Genomic DNA, 27,079 nt, shown 5'->3' on the forward strand with positions numbered 1-27,079 from the left:
GATATTTCTTGCCGAGACCTCATGTTTCACTCTGGTGTGTGCACTGGAGCATAAATTGTACAACAATAGGCCGTGCACAACGGCCGATTCAAGATCAACACACAGTCCGCCTCCACAGACTTTGTGTGTGTGTACAAAAGGCATGAGGGAAGGTGTGTTTAGACGTCACCCGGAGGCAAGTCGAGGCAAACTTCACGTCTTAAAGCTACAGTCCATCATTTGTAATTTGTGCATTTTGTTCGTTTGAAGCAACAAAAGAGTTCAAAATCTAATGAAGGATACTGAGCAACTAACCTGATGATGTTTCAGCTAAGCTTCAGCTGTACATTCCAAGAAAAACAGCATTCTAAGATCTCAATTTCAAATCCAAAGTTACTGAATCATGTTTTGAATTGTTTTGAATTGCAGCTATACACGACGTCGCGCACTGATCCGACGAATTATAACAACCGCGCACGCGTGTGCGTCGTTCCAATACTTGTGCGCGCTGCGCTGAATAACAAAACGAACTACTAATTTAAATTTTCCTACGGTGCTTCTTAAGAAGCACCGTTGGAAATGCCTTCTTTCGTTGATTACTTCAAAATGACAGCTTCCCAGAAAGAATAATTTCACAGGGAGTTTAGTTCCCTTACTATCTTTCAACCAAGTTGTTTTTCAACAATAATTATGCCAGTTACTTTTCGGGTGGCTGCAAATGATGGACTCTAGCTTTAACCCATCAGCCGTGCCTGTGTATAAAAACAGCCAGTGCGTGTTATCACATCCTCTGTCGTGAACTGGTTAGCACTGTTTGACTTGCATGAACAGATTTTGAAATAATACTTGATCATCATTTTTTCTCCTCAATTTCAAGGTATCGTCTATTGGGACGGCGCCTTTCTTTGTGGAGAACATCAGTGAACTGCAGCTCAGTGCAATGAAACTCATCTCAACAGTAAGTCCACCTCAACGTTTGTATTATTGAAAAGGAAAATTTTTTTTTCGTCACATATCCAACAGTATGCTTACATATAAAAACAGTTTCCTTTTTCGCTCAGATACAACCAAGTCTTTTGAGTTTCAGTTATTAATATTTATATTATTTTACTTCTGGTAATGAAAGCAAGGATTCCTCAAAAGCGCCCTAGGCACTGTAGTTGGCAAGCCTGAAGAAACCTGTAGAGAGGAGACAATGAGAAGAAATTACAGTTTTAGAGGTGGGAGGAAAAGCCCAAAAGAATATTCTGGGGGAAACCCATGGAATCAGGCAGGGACTGAAAACCCAATCCACATATTGGCCCAGACGGGATTCGAACCCGAGTCACAGCGGCGGAAGGCGAGGAAAGTACCGCTACGCTAACCTGACTCCCCACTGTTGTTGTTCACTTACAACTTGACAGAAATGCTTGTATCTATGTGAAAACGCATTTTAACCATTATTTCCCTCTTGCCACATCTTACGAGCGTTTAAATGAAAATGTCGGTGTTCCCCTTCTCAACCTGTCAATTTTTTTATTACAGGTGTTTTCTAAGTACGAGAAGCATAGACAGCTGATCTTGGAAGACATCTTTGCATCCCTAGCCAGGTTGCCTTCCAGTAAGAAGAACCTCAGAAACTTCAGGTGAGTCAAGACATTGAGGTCTTAAAACAAAATTTCATGCGCTCAACTTTTCTAGCCATAATATGTAGTATTTGTTTGATATGATTAAAATGAAAAGAAAAAACAAATTGATTGACATAGCACCTCTTTACAGAAAATGTGATCAAAAGGTTGTGCATGGTTTTTCATAATTTTTTCAAAAAAGTGTTATGTCCACTGAGCTGAAACTTCAACAGGTCAGCTTTTGTTTGAACCAGGGGTGTGAAATCTCAGCTTTAAAGCTGATTTCCGCTTTTGTTTTGTTTTGGATTTCAGCTTTTTTTCAGCTTTTTCCCCATTGCTGTGTACAAAAGTATAGGAGATTTCCAAAGTTCAACTTTTTTACATCTTTTTTTCAGCCGTTTTCAGTTATTTTTATCAGTGGTCGCTCACACCTCTGTTGAACATTCTTCTTTGGATTTTCAGTGGTGTTATTAATGGAAACGAACAAAATGCATGCAAAGCAAGTAATGCTATATGATAAGATGGAATTTTGCGTCGGGGTGATATCAATCAAATTAGGTTTTTGCCCTTCAACTTTCACCTTTTTTTCCAACTTTCACTCTGGAGGTAACACACTGAGTACACAGTGTTTAAACGTCGGTGAAGGGCAAAAACCTAATTTGATTAATGCTATATGCCTCTAATCTTCACGCAGGTTAAACCAAGACACCAATGTTCAAATGGTGACGGCGCTGGTCCTGCAGTTGATTCAGTGTGTGGTGGTTCTGCCGCAACACAAAGACGACCCAGCAGGAGACCAGGAGGACTCAGACGATGAGTACAATTACGACGACGACACCCTAAAAAAGACCAGAGAGGTAGAGTGTCAACCATGTCTCATGTTGTCAAGTCATTAACCCTAACCCCCTAGCCCTTGTTGCTTACAACCATCCTCAATCCTCCAAAATTTTGCAACTCCGCCTAAATTTTTCAAAATTGTCAGACAGTCCTGCCTCAAAGTGCATTCATCCTAAATCCTCCTCATCCCAAAATTTTGCACTCGTGTTTAAATGAAGGATAACCAACGCCAAATCCTTCAAAATCATCAGACAGTCCTGCCTCAAAATGCATTCATCCTCAATCCTCCAAAATCCTCTTGTGCTTCAATCACCATTCATCCTCAATCCTCCAAAATCCTCATGTGCTTCAATCACCATTCATCCTCAACCCTCCAGAATCCTCATTTGATTCAATCACCATTCATCCTCAATCCTCTAGAATCCTCCAAAACCGCCAGGAGGATTTTGGAGGAGTGAGGTGGGTTAGGGTTAAGCATTTGCCTGCCAGAGGCGTTGAATTCTTGCTGAATTCTTCTTGAATTGTTGTTATCTCAGATGTGGGTTTTGTTCAGTTCAATAGTTTTGGCAAAGGCTGCAAATTTCACTTCCTGGATATTGCAGAACTGTAGAAAAATGGGAACCGCCAACATAGGGCTGGATAGCTCAGTTGGTAGAGCACCGTAACGGCAATCCGGAGGTCCGAGTTTCAAACCCCACTCCAGGCAATTTCTTTGTTCAATTTTTAAAAATTCCAGCATATTGCAGTTAGAATCTGAAGCCATAGTTGTAAACCATCCAAAAACTAAAGAATTTTCTAGATTTAATTCCATCTCAATTTGAATTTTGATTAAATATGTGTTTGTGTTTTACAGACGGACAAGGATGTCTTGATAATCAACGCCTACGAGACTGCTGTCAGAACAGGCCAGAACTTCTTGTCAGTTTTCCTGAAGAAGTAAGTTTTCCAAACAACCGCCCTTTGAGAAAGACAAATCATGACATACTTTGACCAAGAAACCTGAAAGTGTTTAGTTCTCACTGAAATTGTTAATATTGTTAGTTACTTCTGGTAATGAAATCCAGGACTCCCCAAAAGCAACGTAGGCACTGTAGCTTGCAATGTGCACCTTCGATATCAGAATTTTCAATAATTTATATATCGGAAATCCAATATTGAAAATATTCGATATATTGATTATCTGTAAAAGTTAAAGACTGTAAAGATGGCACTTTGATTAAAACAAAAACAGTCTTAAGTCCCAATTTTCCACGGCTTTCTGCAGAGCTAAAATCTAATTTGTTGAAGATCACGTGAACGCAAAGTTAATCTGTGAACACTTTGTAGTTAATAAAATGAGAAATATCTGGGTCATATTTCTTGGAGTAATGTTCTGATCTATTTTCTCTTTAAACAGGTGCGTCAGTCGTGATGAGGAGGACTATCGGCCGCTCTTTGAGAACTTTGTCCAGGATCTCTTGTCAGCTGTCAACAAACCAGAGTGGCCTGCGGCTGAGCTGTTACTGAGCCTGCTGGGAAGGTTACTGGTAAGTCAATAAAATTAGAGAGAAACCTGGAGGGGGAAAACTTTCAAATTCAACACACCAGTCTTACCTGCTCAATTACGAGTGCTTGTTCATTTGATATTTTAGGTGCCCCTTGAACTAAGACTAAAAAATGTTTAATAAATTAAATGTTCGTGACAAATTAAATATTCATGATGAGGTATCGCATGTTATATGTTAGTGCGTTGTCATGCGCACTGCTGACTTCCAGACTCTTCAATATGGCTGCCTACATGATCGTCTGTCCGAACAATGTGCGCACCCAGAAAATGTGCCCCAAAAAACACATGTTTCCTGAGATGTTTTCAGTTTCCCCAATGAAAACACGATGTGAAGTGAAAATTGTTGTGTTTGGAGGCAAATAAGTGGTGGCCGGACACGAAACTCTCCCCTTAATCTGAAGAAAATAGAGCAACTATTTCTGACTCGATAAAAGTTACAACATGTGCATAATTGGGGGAAAAAAACCCAAACAAGACCCTAAACTTAACTTTCAACAGTTTGTTCAAACTTTTGTTTTTGTTGGTTTCTTAACTTAAATATAAAAAATCCATCATAAAAATAGTAACTCGGTGAAGAAAAAGTCATCTGGTGATACATACTTCTTCGTGTAGGTCATAAAACTTAATTCTTGATGACCTCTGCCGATCATTTCATGAGAATTGTTTTGTTTTTAATCAACAGATGCATCAGTTCAACAACCGTTCCAATGACATGACCATGCGCGTCTCGTCATTAGATTACTTGGGTCAGATAGCCAGTCGACTGAGGAAGCACGCTGTGTCCAGTAATATGGACCAAGGAACTCTGGATACTATCGTTAACCAGGTAAAAATGGTATATTCAAGTAAAAATATTGCTGTTTTGGGGTGAATGCAAATGCAAACTTGACTTTTGTCACTGCACATTTGTGCAAAGTGAACACATATTTTAACTGTCCCAAATTTTGCTGTTGATGTTTCATGACACTAAAAAAACTTGCTTTTCCTTCGTTTTTACATGAAGTATGAAACAGCATTAATGCTTCAACGAAACTTACACTGAAATGTACTCAACACTCTGGTTGTTTTTTTATAACGAGGCTAGGAAGCCACTGTACACAGAGCCTTCGGCCCAAAGTACATAACATGAAAGTGAAAAGCACCTGATGCTAGCCATCAATTAATTATGGAGAGCAACTAGCAATGGCTAGAGAACAACTACCTCCCGGTGCAGATGCAAGCTGGGCAAAGTGGAAATGCCTCAACTGACTGAGAACTGGAGTTGGCAGAGCCAAGGTGACACTCAACAAGTTCCTCCAATGATACCATGTGTGATTGTGGCGTAGAGCCACAAACTATAGAGCACCTTTTGAGATGCCCTCTTCTACAACATCTTTGCACAGCTGCTGACCTTGCAATGTACAATCAAGATGCAGAGAAATGTGTTCGGTGTTGGCTGAACCGAATTTAGCTTGTTGAAGAAGAAGAGGAATTAATTATTGTCTCTCTCTCTCTTTCCCGCAGACAAGTGCAGCACGTGGTGACCAGTCTCCACATGACAAGGATTCCAAAGACTCCGATCAGAAGGATTATATTCAGAACTTGCAGCAAGCCATGCTAGACTACTTGTCATACAACAGCCAGAATGATCCTGCAATACTGGTAAGTCATTCTTAAATCTGATTTCAGTCCCATCCAAAAAAAACTGGCCTGATTCCATGAATCTTACATTTTTCCCCTGATTGTGGGGCTGGGATGCTATTTATTTCAGACTGTGTTCCACAATTTGTTGGCATTTTAAATTGGGACTAAATTTATTAACCTTAACCTCCTAGCCCTTTTTGCTGGGAACCATCCTCAATCCTCCAAAATCCTCCACATTTTTTTTATTTTTCAAAATGTTCAGAAAATTTTCAGACAGTCCTGCCTCAAAATGCATTCATCCTCAATCCTTCAAAATCCTCCTGATCCAAAAATGTTCAAATGAAGGGTACCCAGCCCCTCAATCCTTCAAAATCGTCAGACAGTCCTGCCTCAAAATACCATTCAGCCTCAATCCTCCAAAATCCTTTTCTGAAAAAATACCATTCAGCCTCAATCCTCCAAAATCCTTTTCAGAAAAAAACCCATTCAGCCTCAATCCTCCAAAATCCTTATTTAAAAAAAATACCATTCAGCCTCAATGCTCCAAAATCCTCCAAAACCACAATGAGGATTTTGGAGGATTGAGGAGGGTTAGGGTTAATATATAAAAAATCAAAACAACTGGAATACATTCATGGATAACAGTTAGAATGACATGATGATATTTGTTTCACAAGAAAATGTCCATTTTCCAAAACTTCATCTGTGCTTTCCCATTTCCTAATCTTGTAAGGTAAACTGTTATCCAAGTCATTCCAAACCAACCACCCTGCCTGTTACTTCCTGAACTGGTTGGGATTAAAGGGAAAATACAACATTTGCAAACATCGAAAAATAAAATGACCAAGTTTTTACGAAATACCTTACAGGATGTTGGTAAATGACAGTCTAAAGCATCCTGTAAAATTATGGCACCTGGTGTGAAGTCATTTTCAAGAAAATGGTATTTTTGATTACATTTCCAACGGTGGTCGGCCGACCACCGTAGGAAAAACCTAACTATTTTTCACTACTGCTCCAAATTTACCATTTTTTTTTCAGTCCAATTTTGTTTGCTAATTGGTTTTATGTTCATAAATGGGTGCAGGTCAGCTAGACTGGTTCCCTTAGCGTACAATTTTCCGGCATCTGTAAATTGATCCATTTCATCTTCAGTGGAGTCAGGGAGCCAGACTACTTGAACATTTTTGTTTTTCTTGGTTTTTCCAGCATTTTCGAAAACAAAACTTCAAACATATCAGTTTAACAATAATTTGATCTATTATACTAACCCCTCAAATAGTTCGTTTCTGAAAATTAAAACATAAGCCATTGATGTACATTCCCTTTAATTTCTGTTTCTGCCCACGTTTGCTTCCCCAGTTTGCCAGGCAATTCCTAGTAGCCCAGTGGTACCGCGACACCACGGCCGAAGTGGAGCAGACCATCAAGGCCCCGCCGCCCCAGCGTGACGACAGCGACGATGACGAGGACAGCGACCGCGAGAACAACGCCGTCGACACCACCACGGAGATCCTACAAGCAGCTGAGAGGAGGAAGCTGTTCCTGAAATCCTTCATCAAAGTCGCCGCCCGCTCCAATCTCTCATTCAAGTAAGACAAATTTACATTGTCCGGGTGACAAAAAAAATCCCAGTATTATTGATTGAGGAGCCCACTGGTATATTTTGTTTGAATCACCGAGTCGAACCCAGTAGTTAAATGCTTAAAATATCATTTCAGCAGGAAGTTATAAGATTAAGTTTACGGTAGCACCATGTGTCAAATCTCTTCTGTGAGTTTTGAGATTCAGAAAAGAACTCAACATTTTTAAAAGTATGCTCTGTCCATCGTTAGAAGACTGACGATGGCCCAAGTCTCCTGACGACGGGCAGAGCATACTGCTCGAATCTTTGTTTTCCCGGTTTTTTTTTCAGAATCTAACAAAAGAGATTTGTTTTATTCTGTGGTAATTTGGCATTAAAGTGAAATAAACAGAATGTGTTTGAATATGAAATTCATCTGAAATCTACTGACATTTGATTGAATTCTAGGAGGTCACGGCACATCTTAACGTATGAAAGCTCGTCCCTGGTAGCAAGATACCTAGCTTCAAAGAGACCCTTCTCACAGAGCTTTGACATCTACCTAAGTCAGGTAAGTGTCTTAAGATCTTTTAGATGGGTTTGTCTGGTTGGGGAGTCTTGTTGGACGGGGCAGTTCTTTCCTCGCCTTCCACCGCTGTGACATGGGTTCGAATCCACCCTGGGCCAATATGTGGATTGGGTTTTCAGTCCCTGCCTGATTCCGTGGGTTTTTCCCAGAATATTCTTCTGGGCTTTTCCTCCCACCTCTAAAACTGTAATTTCTTCTCATTGTCTTCTCTTTACAGGTTCCTTCACGCTTGCGAGCTATAGTGCCTAGGGCACTTTTGAGGAATCCTTGGTTTCATTACCAGAAATAATTAATAATAATAATAACGTTGCCTGTTGATTTCTTGGAATTCCTCACCATTTCTTCATGATCGGGAAAATTACAAATGAGTGGACAGTTGTTGTAACGGCATGATTTGAACAAGGAATTAAAAATTCATAATTAAAGTGTTTCGTGCCCGGAAAATGTGATAAAACTGTATGTGTGAACTTTTTTCCTTTTTTTTTTGGGTTTTGGGAGAAAAACGATTTTCGTTTTGGCAGAAAAGTTCTATTTTAAATAGTTAAAAGTTCAAGAGTCAAGATTTGTGGCAACCATTTTGGAATCTAAACAGAAAGTGTTTTGTATAATAAAAATAATAATAATAATAATAATTTGGGAGGCTAATCATCCTTACTCGCAGCTGGTATGCTGAATTGCGAAGGACGCGGCTACAACGTGGTTGGGCCGCTGGCACGTAAAGGCGCCTATGGCTGCCGGCCACATCGACCCATATATGACCACGGAGCACAGCCTGAGATTGAAAGTGTTTAATTTTTGCGGATGGAGGAAAACCGGAGGGCCCGGAGAAAAACCCACGTGGCACAGGAGAGAACCAACGCACAGCTGTGGCAGAATTTATAGGGTTAGAAATTTGTAATGAATTTTATTCACAGTATTTTTACTTGAAGTTATTGTTGTTTCTTTGACTCAGATCCTGCGAGTACTGAGTGAGACGGCCGTAGCAGTCAGGACCAAAGCCATGAAGTGTCTGTCCTCGGTTGTAGCAGCTGACCCGTCTGTATTGGGAAGGGTGAGTTAACAGTGGCAGCTCATACCTTCAGGAAAATCTGGGAGCAAAAAATAAATAATGAATTAATTAATACAGGCATGCAACTTTTCCTCGGATCAGCTGATTTCCTCTTTTTTGACTTCCCATGTGTACCATTGAAAATAGAAAAACACTGTACAAAGTCTGGGAAAGATTTGAATTTCCTCTTTCTTTGTAAGTTCCCAGTTGCTTGCCTGATAATAATAACAAAAAAAGACAAAACAGTAAGTATTTTGGAAACTACTTTATCAGTTGTCAGTTTGGGAAAACAATCCTGAATAGAATTTTCCAATCCTGTATGGTAATATGCTTTTCGTTTTGCGATTTTGGTTACGCATTGCAGGGGTGTGAAATCTCAGCTTTAAAGCTGATTTCAGCCTTTTTTGTGTTGGATTTTAGCTTTTTTTCAGCTTTATCCCTCAGCTTTATCCCTCACTTGCTGTGTACAAAAGTATAGGAGATTTCCAAAGTTCAGCTTTTTTACACCTTTTTCAGCTGTTTTCAGCTATTTTTATCAGTGGTCACTCACACCCCTGGCATTGGCAAAGCCATGCATCTTTTTTTTAACGTGAGCTTTGGACATAAAATTTTTTTATACGGTAAACTGATATATTGGCTCAAAAATGTGCATACCTCTTGGAGACGATAAGCCGACATATATCGGCTAGAAAGTTATAGCTAATTTTTTTCCTTGCAATTAAGGCATTTAATTGTGCACAAATTGTTGGTGTGAGATAAATTTAGCACAGACAATACACTCCGTAAAATTATAGCAGCATGTAAATGTCAACTTGCTTGCTCTTTACTTAAAGTGATTTTACCCACACCTGCCTACTTTGTGGTAACTTTCCATACAGTTTAATGAGAGGTCTGATATACAAAGTAAATTAATTCGTGTTGATTTGCCTGCAGGCTGACGTACAACGTGCTGTGCACTGTCGATTCATGGACCAGTCCACCAGCGTCAGGGAAGCGGCGGTGGAGCTAGTGGGCAAGTTTGTCCTGATGAAACCGGAGCTCATCAATCGCTACTACACCATGCTGATTGAGAGAATACTGGTAAGAAAATACTGGGGTGCATTTTGTCGGTCACAACCAAAAATTGGTTCTGCTGTTTCTCTTTGGTTAATTGTTTTGGGGATTTGAGTACTACATCATCATGCGTAACTCTTACCCAATTCAAAGTACCAAAGAATTCACCGACAAGAAAGAATTCTTGGTTAGGACCGCCATAACGCGCCCCTGGTCTGAACTGTAGGCAGTTGATTGGATATAATCTAGGCTTGCTAATGGGGCCAGTTCATACTCGGGAGGAATGTCGTGTGATGTGATTTTGTGTCATTATGGGGAAATTTCTTCCATCTTCCATTTCGAGCACAATTGCCACAAATTGTCACAAATTGTTTGTCATGTCGATTTCGCTGTGCATTCATGTAAATTACGCCCAAGTGACCCATTCTTTACAACATGATTGATGATCTACCAGGGGTCAGTTGACAGGTTTATAAGATTTTTAAACATCTCCTAATTAAATAATACACCTGTCTTCCCCCCATCCCAAAATATCTCAAAAAATGATCTCTCCCCCCCCCCCCCCAAAAAAAAACATGGAAAAAATGTTGCAACCTGACACATTTTTCTTCATAAATCATCTCAATGAAGGTCAGTCATTGCAAAAATGATGATAAGACATGAATCTGGGACTGAGAAACATTTCCAATGTTGTTAAAAAATGTTCTTGACTCTACCTAGACTTTGTACTTTGACTTGGTTATTGATTAATGCTTGATAGTACTCTTTTACTTCTTTATTTAGTAATCTTTTACTGTTTTGTTAATCATTTTGCCTTCTGATAATGGTTTTTTTTTTCTGTGCGGTATTCCTCATTTTATTGCCTGTTGTTTTTACCTTGCAGGATACTGGTATCAGCGTGCGTAAGCGGGTCATCAAAACCCTACGCGACATCTGCATCGAGCAAGCAGACTTCCCCAAGGTGCCTGAGATATGTAACAAGATCATCAGACGAGTCAACGACGAAGAAGGCATTAAGGTAAGGCATGACACTAACATCCTGACACAAACAGTATAGCTCAGCTTACCTAAGCACAAGAAAATTGATTAACCCTAACTCCCTAGCATGATTTACTAGGAACCATACCCATCCTGGCAAATTCCAACACCATATAGGAAACTGCACACACATATTTCTGACTTTGTTTCTGGAGGTGTGCCAACCCAATGTAAAAGACTGTCAGTTTAGGGGTACTGTACCCATTCTGACAGATTCCAACAAAACATGTCGTTGGGGTCTGATGGGTTGAGCTCTGTTAGGGTTAAAGGCATATAGGATAATTTGTATTTATCCCAAAAGTAACCTACCCAATTATCATCAGAAAAATTACTTGGATCAAAGATCGTACTAGTACTAAACACCCCGTGCAATTATTCCGTCTGGCTTGCTGTCGTTAAGAAGAAAAGAAGAAGTGTAGGAGATTTCTAACGTCAGTCAGTTCATTTTTTTAAAATAAAGAGTGCTGTTTACAAAATCGTGTATCGTGAAGTTTTTTTAAAAATGTTTTTTTATTTGCAGAAACTTGTGAACGAGACATTCCAACAGATGTGGTTTGCCCCGCTCCCGACAGCCAACACCGACAAACTGCTGAAGAGAGCCCTCAACGTCATCGAAGTGGTCGCGGCCAGTAAAGAATCCGGCTACGACTGGTTGGAACAACTCCTGACAAATGTAAGCGGAAAACGAAAAATCAAATCTGGTTAAGAAAATTTTTAGGTAAAATTTGTGAACTTACAAGTCTTGGAATGTTCAACTGAGTATATTGCGTGTTTGAATTGGGATTGGTACTGTTTCCAAAACAGGAATACCAGGGAATTCTTGTGGAAAAAAGGTTGCCTTCTTATGCATACTTGTGTGGGAACCTCTCTAGAAACACTTTGTTCTTGACGCAGTTTAAAATAAAGTATTTGAAAGGAACTGAAATGTTCTGTTTTTTTTTTTAATCTCTAAAACATTTTGGGGAGAATGTGAAATCAAACAGGCAGTAACTCAGAGGGAATGTACATGATTGGCTTTTGCTGTAATTTTCAGAAATGGAATATTTGAGGGTTTAGTATAATAAATCAAATGTTGTTACACTGACAAGTTTGACGTTTTGTGTTCGAAAATGCTGGAAAAACCAAGAACAACAAATATTTTCAAATAGTCTTGTTCCCTGACTCCACTTAAGATGAAATTGATCAATTTATAGATGCCGGAAAATTGTAAAGTAAGGGTAACAGTCTAGCTGGCCTGCACCCGTTCATGAACATGTAACCAATAGCAAACAAAATTTGGACTGATAAAATGGTAAATTTTGAGTAGTAGTTGAAAAATAGTTAGGTTTTAACAACGGTGGTCGGCCGACCACCGTTGGAAATTTACACAAAATAGCACTTTTCTTTAAAATGACTTCACACCAGGTGCCATAATTTTACAGGATGCTTTAGACTGTCATTTGCCAACATCCTAGTAAGGTATTTCGTAAACATTTGGTAGTTTTGTTTCTCGATGTTTGCAAATGTTGTATATTCCGTTTAAGGTTCTACATTGTTTTAGTGGGTTTTTCGGAATATCTCTGGGTGCTTCCCTAATTTAAACCAATCAGGAGAACTATTTACTAACTATGCTATTTAGAGTTATTGATGAAGTAATCGTCGACTAATTGCCTTGTTTCAGTTGTTGAAAGCAGAGGAAGATGCTCGACAGAAACCCGTCCAGAAATCTTGCCTACAGATCACCGACTGCCTGGTGGAACATGTCCTCAGATTAGAACTCCAATCAACAGGTAATTATACATTGCAAAGTCAAGTCTGTCATGAGCCAGTATGGCCCATCAGGCAGAATATTTTTACTCCCCCTGGATGGGATGCTAGTCCATCGCACGTTACTCCCCAGCTAATGCCGGTGTAGCGTGAATATCCGACTCCATGAAATGTGGACTCATTGGTAGTACTGCGCACGCGTGAGTACGATACTACGCTATTTTTAGAATCGTTTCGGGAGAGTGACCTGTCACGTGCGAGGGATCAACCAATAATAGGGATATAGGGGTCCGATTTTCATAGGAGTCAGATTTTCATGTGACACCGGTACCCATTTATACTCCTGGGTGGAGAGATATGGTCTGTCACGGGCGGATATGGCCCATTAGGCCGGCGTTCGTCTCTGGTTTCCGTGGCATGAAAAGACAGAGAATATTTTTACTCCCCCTGGATGGGACGCCAGTCCATCGCAGGTTACTCCCCGGCTAATGCCGGTACCCATTTATACTCCTGGGTGGAGAGAGGCAAGTATGGGTGAAGTGGCTTGCCCAAGGACACAACATGTGGCCAGTAGCTTACCTCTGTGCCCCAAGATGGGCTCGTGGGATCGTACTTCCTTGATCGTAAAAAATGACAGAGTGGTGATATTGAAGGATGCTTTGTGTGCCATTGCCAATGTCCGCCCATGTTCAGATGCGTTTGTCTCTTATGCAGATGTGACTAGTTTGTGCATGAATGAAAGGACTCGTGATGGACTTGTGGTGGACTCTACTACAACACTGGCATGACGTCTATAGGGCTCCATTATTTAATTGGTTTAAGTTGGAGACGTTTAACGAAACTATGAAAAGAAAGGAAAAGTCAAGCAGACAAAGTGGGAATCATTATTTTGAGTGTTGCTGCTCGCGGTCAATGATTGAGCAGTCTCTATTATATTTCATGCATTTTCTTATTTATTATTATTCAGGCTTCTGATGACGGGCAGAGCATCTGCCAGAAATATTGAGTTTCCCTTGGTTTTTTGTTAGAACCTGACAAACTCACAAAAGAAATTGGTCACATGGTGCTACCGTAAAGTTTGATCTTATTGCTATCATCAGCATGCAAACCTTCAAATGTTGTTTTCTCCTCTTTTTTTTCTGTCCAGAATCCTCGGCAGAAGGCAAAGCCAGCAGTCAGCGCCTGGTCAGCTGTCTACAGACGTTATATCTCTTCAGTAAAGTCAAACCAGAGCTCATGCTGACCCATGCCACCACGTTCCAACCCTACCTCAGCACAAGATGCAGTGTAAGCCAACAATTTTAACGTTGAATTCTTGAGCAGAACCCACTTGACTGTTCTTGAGATGGATCAGACGATTCTGTAGAAATGGACAGCAATATGTGGTGATTCTTTTTTTAAATTGTGACGATAACCAATTGATTAATGCTTACATCTTTAGAATATGAAGCTATGAAGGAATTGACAGTAATAAGTGTTAAACATTTCTCACATATCTGCAGACGCAAGGTGATTTCTTGGTCATTCACAACGTCGCCCGCATCCTGGAGCTCGTCGTCCCCCTCATGGATCATCCCAGCGAGATATTCCTGGCTAGTCTGGAAGAAGACATGATGAAACTGATCATCAGACACGGCCAAACGGTGAGCTGATAGAACTCTAGCAATGCACACTGTGTACAAACCAATGGGGGGTCTTGACCAATATTGACCCAAGTAATAACAAGGCTGACAATGCACGTTTCCATAGGAGGGTTAATAAATGAATATTTTTTTTTAACAGGTATTACAGAGCTGTGTCAGCTGTCTTGGTGCTATCGTCAACAAAGTCACCCACAATTACAAACTGGTCAGGGATTGTTTCCAGAAATACTTTGGTGAGTTTACGTTTTGCTATATTCTAAAAATATGTGAGATGTGGTATCCACTTTACTTTGGTCAGAAATATGTACAATGTTAAAACAGACAATTTTTTCTCGCTGACTAGAAATTATAAATACCTCGTAGAGTGAAGAAACGGAACGGCATTTGATTAACATTCTTTAAGTCTTTTCATTAAAATAAGTCGATTGGTATTTGAAAACAAAGATATACAATTTGTCGTTGGTACAAAGATTAGGTTGATTGATGTTTGAAAACAAAGACTTACAATTTGTCATTGCTACCGATCATTAAGTGGTGAAATCTAGATACTAATTTTTTTCAGTTCTTCAGACATGCAGCTTTCCTCACATCAGCTAATATCCTCTTTTCCACTTCGCACTAGTGCCATTAAAAATAGAATTAAAAAACTGTTTAAAGTCTTGTAATTATTGGAATTTTCCCTTTTTTATAACTTCTTAGTCACATGCTTGGTTCTGTCTGAATTTCTAATAATCTGTTACTTGCTCATGCTACCGTAAAGGGCCAGTGTCTTTATATTACCATTTTCTGGTGTTTTACTTTTCATTAAGTGAGCTTTATTGAGTCAATCTTTGTTTAATTCCCCACGCAGCGGTGCTGTCCAAGCTGAAAGCGGAACACGAGTCCAACCCGGAGAGCGCCACCATGGCCAAGAACAAGAACACACTCTTGAGGGCGCTCTTCACCGTCGGACTGTTCTGTAAACACTTTGACTTTGATGCGGGCATCAAGCACTCAAAGGTGGGTTGGAAAACCATTTTTATTGAATGGAACTCTTAATTTATTAAAATTTTAGGACTGAATTTATTTTTTATTTAGGACTGAATTATCCCTATTCCTTTGTGGCTAAGAAACCCTGCTGAACGCAAAAACTTGCAACATCTGCCAAAATGACAAGTCTGCTCAGTGTAGCAAGATCCATCAGGTCAAAAGTCTCAAGGATAAAATGCTTCAGAGTCTGTGGTGACCAACTGCAGCAGGATACAACTGTGGCATTGTTCAATGGGACTAGCGCTCATTGTCTCAAAATTGGCCGTTTATGCACTGTTGTTGATGGCTCAATGCAGCAAGGTCCAACAGATTTTGACACCTGATGCACTGTGCTGTGTCTGGCAGGGTTAGGGTTAAACAAGAACTCACAGCTTGATCCTGAAAAGTCAGTCGATGACTGGTCTGTGTCATCCCAAGGTTGACCTGGGGGCAGCCTTAATCCTTATTTCAAGCTTTTATCAAATTGTAAATAACATATTGGCCTCATAGATGTCTGTATACTTTACTTTTAACCTCAAATTTTAGGCAAAAATGTCAATCCACTTGTATATCCGGTTTTTAGTCATTTTTAGTCACCTTATAAAACTAAAAAAAAAATTCCATCTTATAATATAAACACCTACTAAAAGTTTTTTTGTCTTTTCTTCTCAAACAGACTGGTGACAGTCCAAGAACACCCAGGAATCAACATGTGGTGAGTCAAGATACTAACACTCAGGAAGCTTCATAATGATAGCGGCTTTAGTCTCCCAATTAAGCACTTGGTTTCTATACAGCTCTTTCTCTTAGTAATAGCAGCATCTTTCCCAATGTTTACTCTTGTATTCTTATTCTGCAATTTCACTTCTCCTAGAATTGTTGGTCTGAGTAGGTGGAAGGCAAGCTTGCTGCTTCTGTAGCTATGCATCATGTCCTTTGGCTTCATAAGGCCAAGTGAAAAAAATACATCATTTCTCATTTCTGAAAGCATCTTGACTTTCTGAGCTATCGATAGTCTGGCTTGGCTCTGTGTGCAATGGGGGCTGTGTAGCCTAACTGAAAGGGTAAAAGTCGGTTCCCAGTCCCTGTAGACTTGCAAACCTTGAAATGAGGGCGAGGGACCACTCTAGAAGTAGACGCTCTTAGGGAAGAATGCAAAATTAAATGAGCGGTAAGTCGAGGTTGAATCCCAAGGTACCCTGTGAAACCTTATAAAACCTTGCGGTAAACCTCAAGTTACCGACTATTTAATTTCACATTTTCCCTTAACTTGGCTGGCTGTCGTGATATGTCATTGGTAAAATTAACCCTACCCCCCTACATACATTTACTAAGTGGAGGACCAAGTCCGTCAAAATCCATCACTGACCCTGCTTCACATAATGCTTCAGGGCCAAATCTGTTGAAATCCACCAATGTCACTGGTGGATTTTGAAAAATCCCCAAAAAATGGAGGTATGGATTTTGTAAGGTTAGGGTTAATGAACTATTGCATTAACAGTTATTTCATCTGAGGAAAGTCACCGTTGAATATTGTGTGACACCTTCGTTTCTTTCATACATGATTTCTGTCCTAAATTTGCTAAAAAAAACCTAAATACTTGTCAAAGCTTCTCAGTGTGTTTCATTTGTTAACTTAAAAAACACAACGCTGGCCGTCAGAAAATAATACAAATAGAAAAAACACAAATTGGAAGGAAAAAATTAATGCCGTGCAAGAAAACTGTATTTCTTTTTGCTTGGCCTTATGTTAACAACGCTTGGGCTTCCCCTGTGCAATTTGAAAGTGTATTGATCCCAATGTGATTTTTGTCCTCAGTCGACAGGCGAAACTCCACACACTGTCCCTAATAACGCGGTATGTATCCTCCTCCACATTTATGCCACAAACAAAATTTCAGTTTCCTCTGGACGATCATTAACCCTTCTTTTTCCTGTTCTTTGCGTGAACCGACTTTCTCTCCCTTCAGTGTGTTGATGTGTTTTTGACTATCAAGAGAAACAGAAAAGAAGTGTTACGCCGTCACATATCTATCATTCATGTGTGGATTCATTCACTGTCGAGTAGATAAAGAGTGAAAGTTATACCTGTGTCTGTAAAATCATCTTTACCTTTTTTTTCTGTGAAAAGCATTTTCTGAAGGGGAACAGCAGTGTTACAACTGATAATGTAGTAACCAACGGATAACGTATCACCAACCGATAATGTCAAATAGAATTGACCGATACTGTATCACAAACCGATAATGTAACAACAATTGACCTATAGTGTAGTAAAATGTACTACACTATCAGTACATTTTTGTTACATTATCAGTTAGTGATACAATATCGGGCAATTTGTGTGACATTATCGGTGGTGATACATATACGTTTTCCGTTGGTTACTACATTATCAGGTGTAACACAGCCGATTGAATTGTGTTATACCAAAATAAATATTTTCAAAAATGTTTACGTAAACACCTTGATCTGTAGAAATTACGATTTAGATTAAAACTGCCTTGGCATTTTTGGCAAGAAACCATCCTCAATCCTTCAAAATCCTCCCAATTCGGACTATGTAAACAATTGATACAGCCTCAATCCTCCAAACTCATCCTTTATTTCTGGCATTTGTTCAGTGTAGGGGTGACCACTGCCTCAATCCTTCAAAATCATTGTAATACAATGAGGAAATGCCGATGATATCCAGAAGCAGAGCAGATGATATCTAGTATAATCTAGACATAATTTAGGCACGGCTAAAAAGCATAAACAACACAAGGTGCAGCTTAAGACCTTGACACAATGCATCCTGCAAAATCATCTGGCACAAAGATGGCATGCAGCCTCAATCCTCCAAAATCCTCCAAAACCACCTGGTTGGTTTTGGAAGATTGAGTAGGGATAGGGTTAAGAAATCTGCACTGATTTCCAATGAATTGTGCAAAAATACAGATTGATTAATTTGCTGTAAAAAAATACTTGGAGGAAGAAATTTATTTATGGTTTCTCTCTTACGAAGTGAAACTTCTGATTGTCACGTACCCTTCAATATTGAACAAAATTTGCATACTTGCAAAATTTAAACAATAAAGCTTATTCAATTTTCCCAATACTTCTGTTTTTTTTTTTACATTCAGCAGCAAACCAGTAAATTGCTGCAAACGGCCTCAAATCCCACGCCAAATATGGTAGCTTGTATGCCAGTTATTACTCTGACTGCTTCACAAAGCCTGACAAACCAGGTCGAATCTGTAAGGTTTTTTTTTTCTCACTTTGTGTGATTTAATCTTTTTCTTAATCTCCGAAGTTCATTCACCTTCTCATCCATGGCACAGCAAACCTTGAAAACTTTTAAAAAAATAAAACTAATTTTGTTTCGATTGAAGATTTCCATAGTGGTTCTAATACTGAAGGGGGGGGGGGAACCGTGAATGGATTGTTCTGTATTTGGCCATAAGCTAGTCTTAGCCCAAGACGGTAGTGATCGATAGTGGATTGTGCATATTGTTTCACGTTCAAGTGGCAGTACTGCGCCATCTATTGGCATGATTAGTCCAGCGCGCCTGCGCACACTAAAGTCTTGGGAATCCTGTAGTAGCCGTTTAATTTTTCATTATTTTCTCCCTAGGTTTTCCTAGGGAACCAATCAGCGATCTTGAAATGATGTATAGTTGGTCGCGCATGCAATAATGAACGTTTGGTGCTGAATGCCTGGCTTTTTTTGTGAAGTTTATAGTCTTTGCGCGACAGTTGATAAACATACACAGTACCTGCGGAAATTCAACTGTATAGTGTGGTGGTCAAGCATTGCTAATTAGATATGCAACGAAGTGATACCCCAGTGCGCCTGTCTACCAGTATCTAATGGGAAGCGGCTGATTTGCTCGAAGATGTTAATATTCACACCAATGTTCTAATTTACATAAAACGGCCACGCCCCACTGCTGCAAGATTCCCAAGAGGTTTGTGCGAGAAAGTAAAAAAAAAAAACAGTTGTGCAAAAAAATGCAACCATCGCTATCAATCACTGAAGTCTTGGGCCAAGACTGCCTTAAGCCGTGCCCTTCTTCAGTCTGTGGGCACTACTCACAGTGCTTGTGACTGACTTAGACCCAGCTACCATGGTCACATGACCAAAACGTCGTGATCTGATTGGTGAACAGTTTGATTAGCAGGCAGGAACGTTCCATTGTGAATATCGTGATTAATGCAGCACCGTCTCACCTCATTTAAAGTAATTCCATTCTCACATTCACTGTAAAGCACCCTCCTAATCATGTATCTACAGTTACCCTTTGTCATTCATATCATCTTGAAGTGACATCTTGGAGAAATGAGGACGACATATCAAGGATGTGACGTTTACATATTTAAAGGGAAAATACAACATTTGCAAACATCGAAAAATAAAGCTACCAAGTTTTACGAAATACCTTACTAGGATGTTGGTAAATAACAGTCTAAAGAATCCTATAAAATTATGGCACCTGGTGTGAAGTCATTTTCAAGAAAATGATATTTTTGTACACATTTCCAACGGTGGTCGGCCGACCACCGTTGGAAAACCTAACTATTTTTCAACTACTACTCCCACTTTACCCTTGTTTCAGTCCAAATTTGGTTTGCTATTGGTTACATGTTCATGAACGGGCGCAGGCCAGCTAGACTGGTTCCCTTACCTTACAATTTTCAGACATCTATAAATTGATCCATTTTATCTTTAGTGGAGTCAAGGAACCAGACTACTTGAACATTTTTGTTTGTCTTGGTTTTTCCAGCATTTTCGAACAAAAAACTTCAAACATGTCAGTGTAACAATATTTGATATATTATACTAACCCCTCAAATAGTTCATTTATGAAAATTACAGCAAAAGCCAATGATGTACATTCCCTTTAAGTTTTCACTCATTCAATGACTGCCCACTATTTATTATGTAATCATTGTTGATTTTTCACCTTAATCATACTGGTCTGCAGACAAAACTGGCAGGTGTCGGCCTTTTTAATGTGATGGAATAACGTTAAACAGTATTTAAAAGATTTGCCAAAGTTTTCAAAATTAAACACAAAGTTACGTCCTGAAGACATTATGATGATAAAACAGTGTCACTCTCTGACGAACTGAGAGGCGAGAGTTGAATTTATGTTGCAGATGATGGTTTTGTATTCCTCTCAAAGGCCTTGGAAACAAATAATTATTGTTCATGTAAAGAGTCAAAAACAAGAAGTATTCCTAATTTTCACACTCGATTCGTCTTTAGCTGTTCTGATAATCTTATGCAATAAAAGTACTTGTTTTTTATTTTGGGCTGCTAGTAAGTTTACTAACTTGAGCTGTTTTGTGTTGATCTGCAATCTATATTACTGACTCCTAATTATTCTTTCAGTTCACTCAATAATTAATTTAGTAATTCCGGGAATAATTTTGTCATCCGCCTTTTTGTAAAGTATAAACTCAGGAACTGTTCAAAATCTTTCTAAAACGTAAAGTGTAATAATTTCCACCATAACAATTCTTTCATAACCAATATCTTTCCCGTCAAATGTTGCTGCAGACACATTTTTCTAACATGAGAACTGTCTGCAGAGTGAGTGATCTTGGTATTTTGTGATATACAACATTTGCAAACATGAAAAACTACCAAATTATCATGAAATACCTTACTTGACTGTAGGTGAATATAAGTCTCAAGCATCCTGTGAAATTATGGCACCTGGTGTGCTGACATTTTCAAGAAAGGTGGAATTTTGGTATAAACTTGCAACGATGGTTAGCCGACTGTCGTTGGAAAAACTAATTTTTTTGGGGTCAATTACTGCCCCCAATTTACCAAATTTAGTTAGTCCACATTATGTTTGCAATTGGTTACACGTCCTTGAAAGAGTGCAAGCCAGCTAGTCTGGTTGCCTGACCTGACAATTCCCTGACATCTATAAAGTGCACCGTTTTGTCTGAAGTTGGGTCGGGAAACCAGACTACAAGAACAGCATTTTTTTCTTGGTTTTTCCAGCATCTATGAACACAAAACTTAAAACGGGTCATTGTAACAATATTCGCTGTAAAATACTAACCCCCAAATGCATCCATTTCTGAAAAATGACAGCACTAAAAAGCAGATGTTGTATATTACCTATAATTTGTATTTTGGGGAAATCTGAAGGGTAGCTTTATCCAGCCTGCAAGTTTGTGGCAAAATAGCTTGAATCGAGGGCACAGTCTGACAAACAAGTAGAAAATAAAAAAGGAGAAGTAAAAACAATTTAATAGAATTGACATCAAGGAAGCATTATCTTATAATCCCCAGGTGCCAATCAGGGAACGCGTCTTTGACGTCCTCTTCTACTTCTGTCATCACGAGGATGAGGAGGTCCGCATGAAGGCCATCAGCGGGGCCGGCTTCCTGTGCAATCGTCACGCCAACTTCCTACTGGGCACCAAGATGAAGACGCTCTACTGGGACATCATGATGTACGGCGATTCCTCCATCAAACTTCTCTGTCAGGTCGGTAGATACGGGACGCTGATTTGGTGGAGCGTTTATTGTCATGAGGGCAAGCACAGACATTGTAACCAAGAACAAGTACAAGTTTGATGTGCAGATAGTACAAGTTTAGCATTGTGTTCCAATAGTTACTGTGTACGATTGGTAGTGGGTTTGAACCCTGACAGGGATCATGGTGTTGTGTTCTTGGGCAAGATGCTTTACCACAATTCAACCCTTGGATGTGTTTATTTTCAGGTATTGCGGAATCTCCAGCTCTACTTGACCGAGGAAGATGAAAGGATGAGAAGAGCTGATGCTGAATGTAAGTCTGGCTAAAAAAATAATGACTTGCGAGTAAAAAAAAAAAAAAAAATGAAGATTGAAAATGTGGATTAAGCAGAGGATTGTCAATTCTTTCTCCAGACGTTATTAACCATTTGTTGTTGTGTTTTTGCAGGGAACAAGCTCGGTAACAAGGAAGACTTGAAGGAAATGGGTGACATACAGTCAGGGTAAGTTGCTGTCACAGTGTTTTATCCAGTTTGCATCAGAGGCCGTGTTAACACGCACTGGCTGTTTTTATACACAGGCACGGCTGATGGGTTAAGACATCAAGATTGGCTCGACTCGCCTCCGGGTGATGTCTAAACACGCTAATCCCTCATGTCTTTTGTACACACACACAAAGTCTGTGATGTCTGTGGAGGCGGGCCGTGTGTTGATCTTGAATTGGCCGTTGTGCACGGCCTGTTCTACAATTTACGCTCCGTGAGCACACCCCGGAATGTTGAAAAATATGAGGTTTCGGATACTGATACAGATACTGTACAGATGCTGTTATGACTCTTGCGAATCAGTATTTGTATGGCACGAACTGGTTAATTCGCCAATCCATTAACCCTAACCCACCTCACTCCTCCAAAATCCTCCTGGCGGTTTTGGAGGATTCTAGAGGATTGAGGATGAATGGTGATTGAATCAAATGAGGATTCTGGAGGATTGAGGATGAATGGTGATTGAAGCACATGAGGATTTTGGAGGATTGAGGATGAATGGTGATTGAAGCACAAGAGGATTTTGGAGGATTGAGGATGAATGCATTTTGAGGCAGGACTGTCTGATGATTTTGAAGGATTTGGTGTTGGTTATCCTTCATTTAAACACGAGTGCAAAATTTTGGGATGAGGATGAATTTGGAGGATTGAGGATGAATGCATTTTGAGGCAGGACTGTCTGACAATTTTGAAAAATTTAGGCGGAGTTGCAAAATTTTGGAGGATTTTGGAGGATTGAGGATGGTTGTAAGCAACAAGGGCCTAGGGGGTTAGGGTTAAGCTCGGACCCCTTGACAAATGGGCCTCAATCTGTACTTTCAATTTACAAATTTCAGCACTTTTTTGTAGCGAGCTATGTAATTTTTCAATGTGGTTTGATTTTCTCTCGACAGGATGAGTAGTTCCATAATGCAGCTATATCTGAAGCAAGTCATGGAGGCCATGATGCATACGCAATCCTTAGTACGCCTGTCAGCATTACAAGTCGTCATAGCCACATTGAAACAGGGTCTAGTACACCCCGTACAGGTAGGACAAAATTGTCTTTAGGTACTTCATATGCCTAAAAAAAATTACTATTAACTTTGAAGACAAATACAGTGGAACACCACCAAACGAACTTTTCAGGATCCACAGAAATTATTCATAATAGCGATCATTCGGTTTACCCATTTAAAGCTGCCGGTGCTCCGGTACTCACTTTTCAATAAATAGTACCCTTCAAAAGTTCACCCTGCACGCCCTGGTAGTTACTGAAAGACGACTTCGAACACGTGCCGACTATTGAATCATGTAATTATACAGATTTTGAGTTGACTACCAACAGCAATGGTTGGCGTTTCCCTTCTATTGACATTTTCAGCAGCAGTTTTCAATACGTTTTGTACGAAAAAAATCGGGAGCCAAGGATGATGTACAGAGCATAGGTTTGAGGCATTTTCAGTGTAATATGATATATTACAGAGTTTGAAGTTAGTAATCCTCCGTTTTTAAATCCTCAGTGTGTACCATACCTGATTGCCATGGGCAGTGACCCAGAAGCTACTATCAGGATAAAAGCTGACCAGCAACTATCGGACATCGACAGCAGATATCCTGGATTCATTCAGGTTAGTTACAGTAGGAGTTTTGTTTTATGTGAGGCATTCTGGCAAAATGAGACGGAAGTGGGCAGAGGTGGAAATGAAGATTTGCAGGTATTAGAAAAGAGAATAAAAATTCTCCTTGCAATACTGTTTGTTGCAATTCAATCGGACATTCCGTTGACAAGTTATGGCTGTTTAAAGTTCAATTTTCAATGTCAAAAAAGCAAAATACTGAGAAAAAGGCCTTTCAAGTTTTCTATTGGTGAAAATGAAAGATACCAAGCGTTTTTTGAAACACTTGTATTCCACGATTTTTATACTTTTTTTTCTTTAAAACATGTGTAGTAGGCATATCAAAGGCTACAAATATCAATAAATCTGAAAATCATAAAAAAATCTTTTTCTCCACTACGACCTGTGCCCAGTTCCGTCTCATTTTGCCAGAATGCCTCACATAAAAAGGTGGCCTTTAATGGTTACTGCCAAGGTTACTGTGAGAAAAGTACAGAATGTGTGTCACTCGCCATTTGTGTCTCAACTATAACTCTGAAAGTATATGGGTGGTTCTTGAAAGCGCAAGGCTTCTTTAATAGAATAGTTGAAGGAAAAACTAAGTGTGATTGGTAAAAGTACTCTATAAATGTGGGTAATTATTATCATTAAAATGAAAGGTTCTGTGTTTTCAGTAATTAAATGTAATTCACCCTACGGCCAGTTGTAAAGTGTCTTTTTGTACCAGTCAGCAGGATTTCACAGATTTGAACGTATCATAAAAACTCTGATTTTTTAAATATTTTAGTTCATATTAAATTAATTTCAGTCATGGTCTATAAAACAACCTGCACCAAATGTCAGCTAATTTATAAGAACTCATAAGTGAAGAGAAAAAAAGTGACCAGTAACAGTTGTCAAAAACACGAAAATAATAAAAACTAAAATAAACACTCTCGCACTCCCCAGAAAAAGTTCACATGTAGAAGGGAAAGTAACTGTACTTGATGCCCAATCCTTTCCTGTTTTCAGATGAAAGCCCTGGCCGGTATCAAGATGGCCTTCCGTCTGCAGAGGCTTCTCCAGGAGGGCCAGTTGACGCCCCTGCGTGGCATGAGAGAGAAGGACAGCTACTACAGCCTCAACAACCACACCTACAGTATCATCAGGGGTCATCGCCAACACCGGAGGGCGCTGTTGCTCTGTCTCCTCAACCTATTTGATGAACAAGCTGTGAGTAGGCCAAGTTTGTCAATATCTTATGCACATGATGCTTGGTGTCAGCCAGTACACACTGTCAGCTCCATCGCAATCAGTCTTGTCATGTGGAGTTGTGTCATGTTTAAAATGTTAAGCACTAATTGGCATCTTGAGGCTTAACAGTCCAGTTTAGTGTACTCGTGCAAAACAAGGTTGCCCCACTGGTCCCAATTTCATAGAGCTGCTTAAGCAGAAAATTTGCTTAAGCACAAAAAAACATTGCTTAGTAAAATTAGGTTACCGGCCAAAACTCCATGTGATGTACATTGCTTGTGACTGGTATTTAGCTGTTGTTTACTAATAGCATAACAATCGCATGGAGTTTTGGCCGGTAACCTGATTTTATTAAGCAAGACGTTTTTGTGCTTAAGCAAATTTTGTGCTTAAGCAGCTCTATGAAATTGGCCCCTGGTGCCTTTAGTTGTTTCTTTGTGAAAACTGGCCATTAATTATAGACCAATAGATATATGATCTTATGTTGTTAATGACAGTGACTGTGGATAGTTAACCCCTTAAGGACAGGGTGTAATGGGGACATTCCTCCACACATAGAGCAAGTGGCCCGCATGACTGCACAGCCTTTGTGTGGTAGCGGGACTGCACAAAAGCAGCAGCTGTGGAACTACCCACTAGCCGTGTGCCACGGCATACCACAGCTGGCAACTGCATTCCAATGAGGATTAGCGGCCGCGGCCATGACCGCTTCCCGTACGCATGGGGTTAAGGCTGCTGTGTGTTTTTTTGGTTAGAATGCATGTACCATTAAAACCGATCAGGTGTGAGAAACTCTCGCTGGTTGTTAACATACATGTAGCACTGTATTGCATCATTTTTCATTGTTTTTTTTTTTATTCTCTGACGAATCCATGAAACTAGTGCTGTGTATTTTTGAATAATTTAGTATTTGATTATTGGGACTTGAATTTGATTGAATATTCAAATATGAATTATGAACTAATAATAATGTACTTGAACGGTAGATGAAAGTGTGTATGAATGATTGCTATTAATTTGTGAATATTATTTGTTGACATTTCAGAAGACAGACTTGGATCTGTTAGTCTTTGTAGCCGACAACCTTGCCTACTTTCCCTACGTCACCCAAGACGAGCCCCTCTTTGTCATGCATCACATCGAGATAACGGTGTCTGTCTCTGGAGCCAACCTACTCCAGTCATTCAAAGATGTAAGTCAGTTTGACCCAAACAGATTTTTTTTTAATTTGTGGATTAGATATGATGTCTGCTTCTTAACGCAGGATTCTCTGTAGCTTGAACATGTAATTGTTTTGGAGGGTGGTGGTTCAGGGGTTGGGGAAGTAGTTTAAGGGAAGGGGAGTTTAAATTGTTCTCAACCAGGTCCAATTCATGTAATATCCCATTTGAAGCGTTGTCTGTTCATTAGCATCCGGTTGTCATGATTTTCCCGATAGACGTTTCTTTGCCAACCACGACTTTGCAAACTATGGAAGGCCAGCGTTGCAAAAATAAACAATATTTATTAACGTGTCCAAACTTATCATTGGATTGTTAAAAATCTAAAATAACCAACAAATGCTTCCATAGACTTAATAAATATGCCTCTTTCTTACATAATAAGGGTGTTCATATGCAGGCTTAAATTTGTGCCGTTTTGGCGGCCCATACAAAATAATGCGCTTAATATATACAGACATAAAAAAGGTCTATAATACATTTTGGGCTACGATTGTCTATTATCCCAAATAATTCATGTTGTACTGTTCGGCAGTAGATTTTTCTTACAAAGGCATCTGGGAGAACAATTGTTACGGTCTTGTGTTGATCAGATTTTTCCTTCATAATTCTCGCATAACTGCTTCAGAAGTGTTGGAATTATCACATACTTTCAGTCCCCCCCCCCTTCTGCCTGTATTGGTCAATTCAGCAGTCAACATTATCTCTGTTGCTCATA

The 27,079-nt window shown here is 39.6% G+C and overlaps 1 protein-coding gene across 4 annotated transcripts in view; it reads left to right on the top strand.

Moving 5' to 3' along the window:
- LOC119738368 (nipped-B-like protein) overlaps positions 1 to 27,079 on the top strand; it is a 50,665-nt gene that overhangs the window by 17,946 nt on the left and 5,640 nt on the right. Inside the window, exons 16-43 of one of the 4 annotated variants that reach the window (XM_038213241.1) lie at positions 857 to 937; positions 1,504 to 1,604; positions 2,281 to 2,443; positions 3,277 to 3,359; positions 3,820 to 3,949; positions 4,652 to 4,795; positions 5,473 to 5,610; positions 6,955 to 7,184; positions 7,625 to 7,727; positions 8,698 to 8,796; positions 9,727 to 9,873; positions 10,730 to 10,864; positions 11,405 to 11,557; positions 12,545 to 12,653; positions 13,778 to 13,917; positions 14,133 to 14,273; positions 14,413 to 14,506; positions 15,124 to 15,272; positions 15,958 to 15,996; positions 17,101 to 17,139; positions 18,407 to 18,520; positions 21,577 to 21,774; positions 22,012 to 22,078; positions 22,214 to 22,268; positions 23,204 to 23,339; positions 23,813 to 23,920; positions 24,920 to 25,120; positions 26,187 to 26,333. In XM_038213241.1, the coding sequence (XP_038069169.1) occupies positions 857 to 937; positions 1,504 to 1,604; positions 2,281 to 2,443; positions 3,277 to 3,359; positions 3,820 to 3,949; positions 4,652 to 4,795; positions 5,473 to 5,610; positions 6,955 to 7,184; positions 7,625 to 7,727; positions 8,698 to 8,796; positions 9,727 to 9,873; positions 10,730 to 10,864; positions 11,405 to 11,557; positions 12,545 to 12,653; positions 13,778 to 13,917; positions 14,133 to 14,273; positions 14,413 to 14,506; positions 15,124 to 15,272; positions 15,958 to 15,996; positions 17,101 to 17,139; positions 18,407 to 18,520; positions 21,577 to 21,774; positions 22,012 to 22,078; positions 22,214 to 22,268; positions 23,204 to 23,339; positions 23,813 to 23,920; positions 24,920 to 25,120; positions 26,187 to 26,333 (3,444 nt within the window). The remainder of the gene's footprint in view (positions 1 to 856; positions 938 to 1,503; positions 1,605 to 2,280; positions 2,444 to 3,276; positions 3,360 to 3,819; positions 3,950 to 4,651; positions 4,796 to 5,472; positions 5,611 to 6,954; positions 7,185 to 7,624; positions 7,728 to 8,697; positions 8,797 to 9,726; positions 9,874 to 10,729; positions 10,865 to 11,404; positions 11,558 to 12,544; positions 12,654 to 13,777; positions 13,918 to 14,132; positions 14,274 to 14,412; positions 14,507 to 15,123; positions 15,273 to 15,957; positions 15,997 to 17,100; positions 17,140 to 18,406; positions 18,521 to 21,576; positions 21,775 to 22,011; positions 22,079 to 22,213; positions 22,269 to 23,203; positions 23,340 to 23,812; positions 23,921 to 24,919; positions 25,121 to 26,186; positions 26,334 to 27,079) is intronic. The other 3 variants (XM_038213238.1, XM_038213239.1, XM_038213240.1) reach the window with 3 other exon arrangements.

The sequence above is a fragment of the Patiria miniata genome, unplaced genomic scaffold (assembly GCF_015706575.1).
Source record: "Patiria miniata isolate m_02_andy unplaced genomic scaffold, ASM1570657v1 HiC_scaffold_3, whole genome shotgun sequence".
Classification (NCBI taxonomy): Eukaryota; Metazoa; Echinodermata; class Asteroidea; order Valvatida; family Asterinidae; genus Patiria; species Patiria miniata.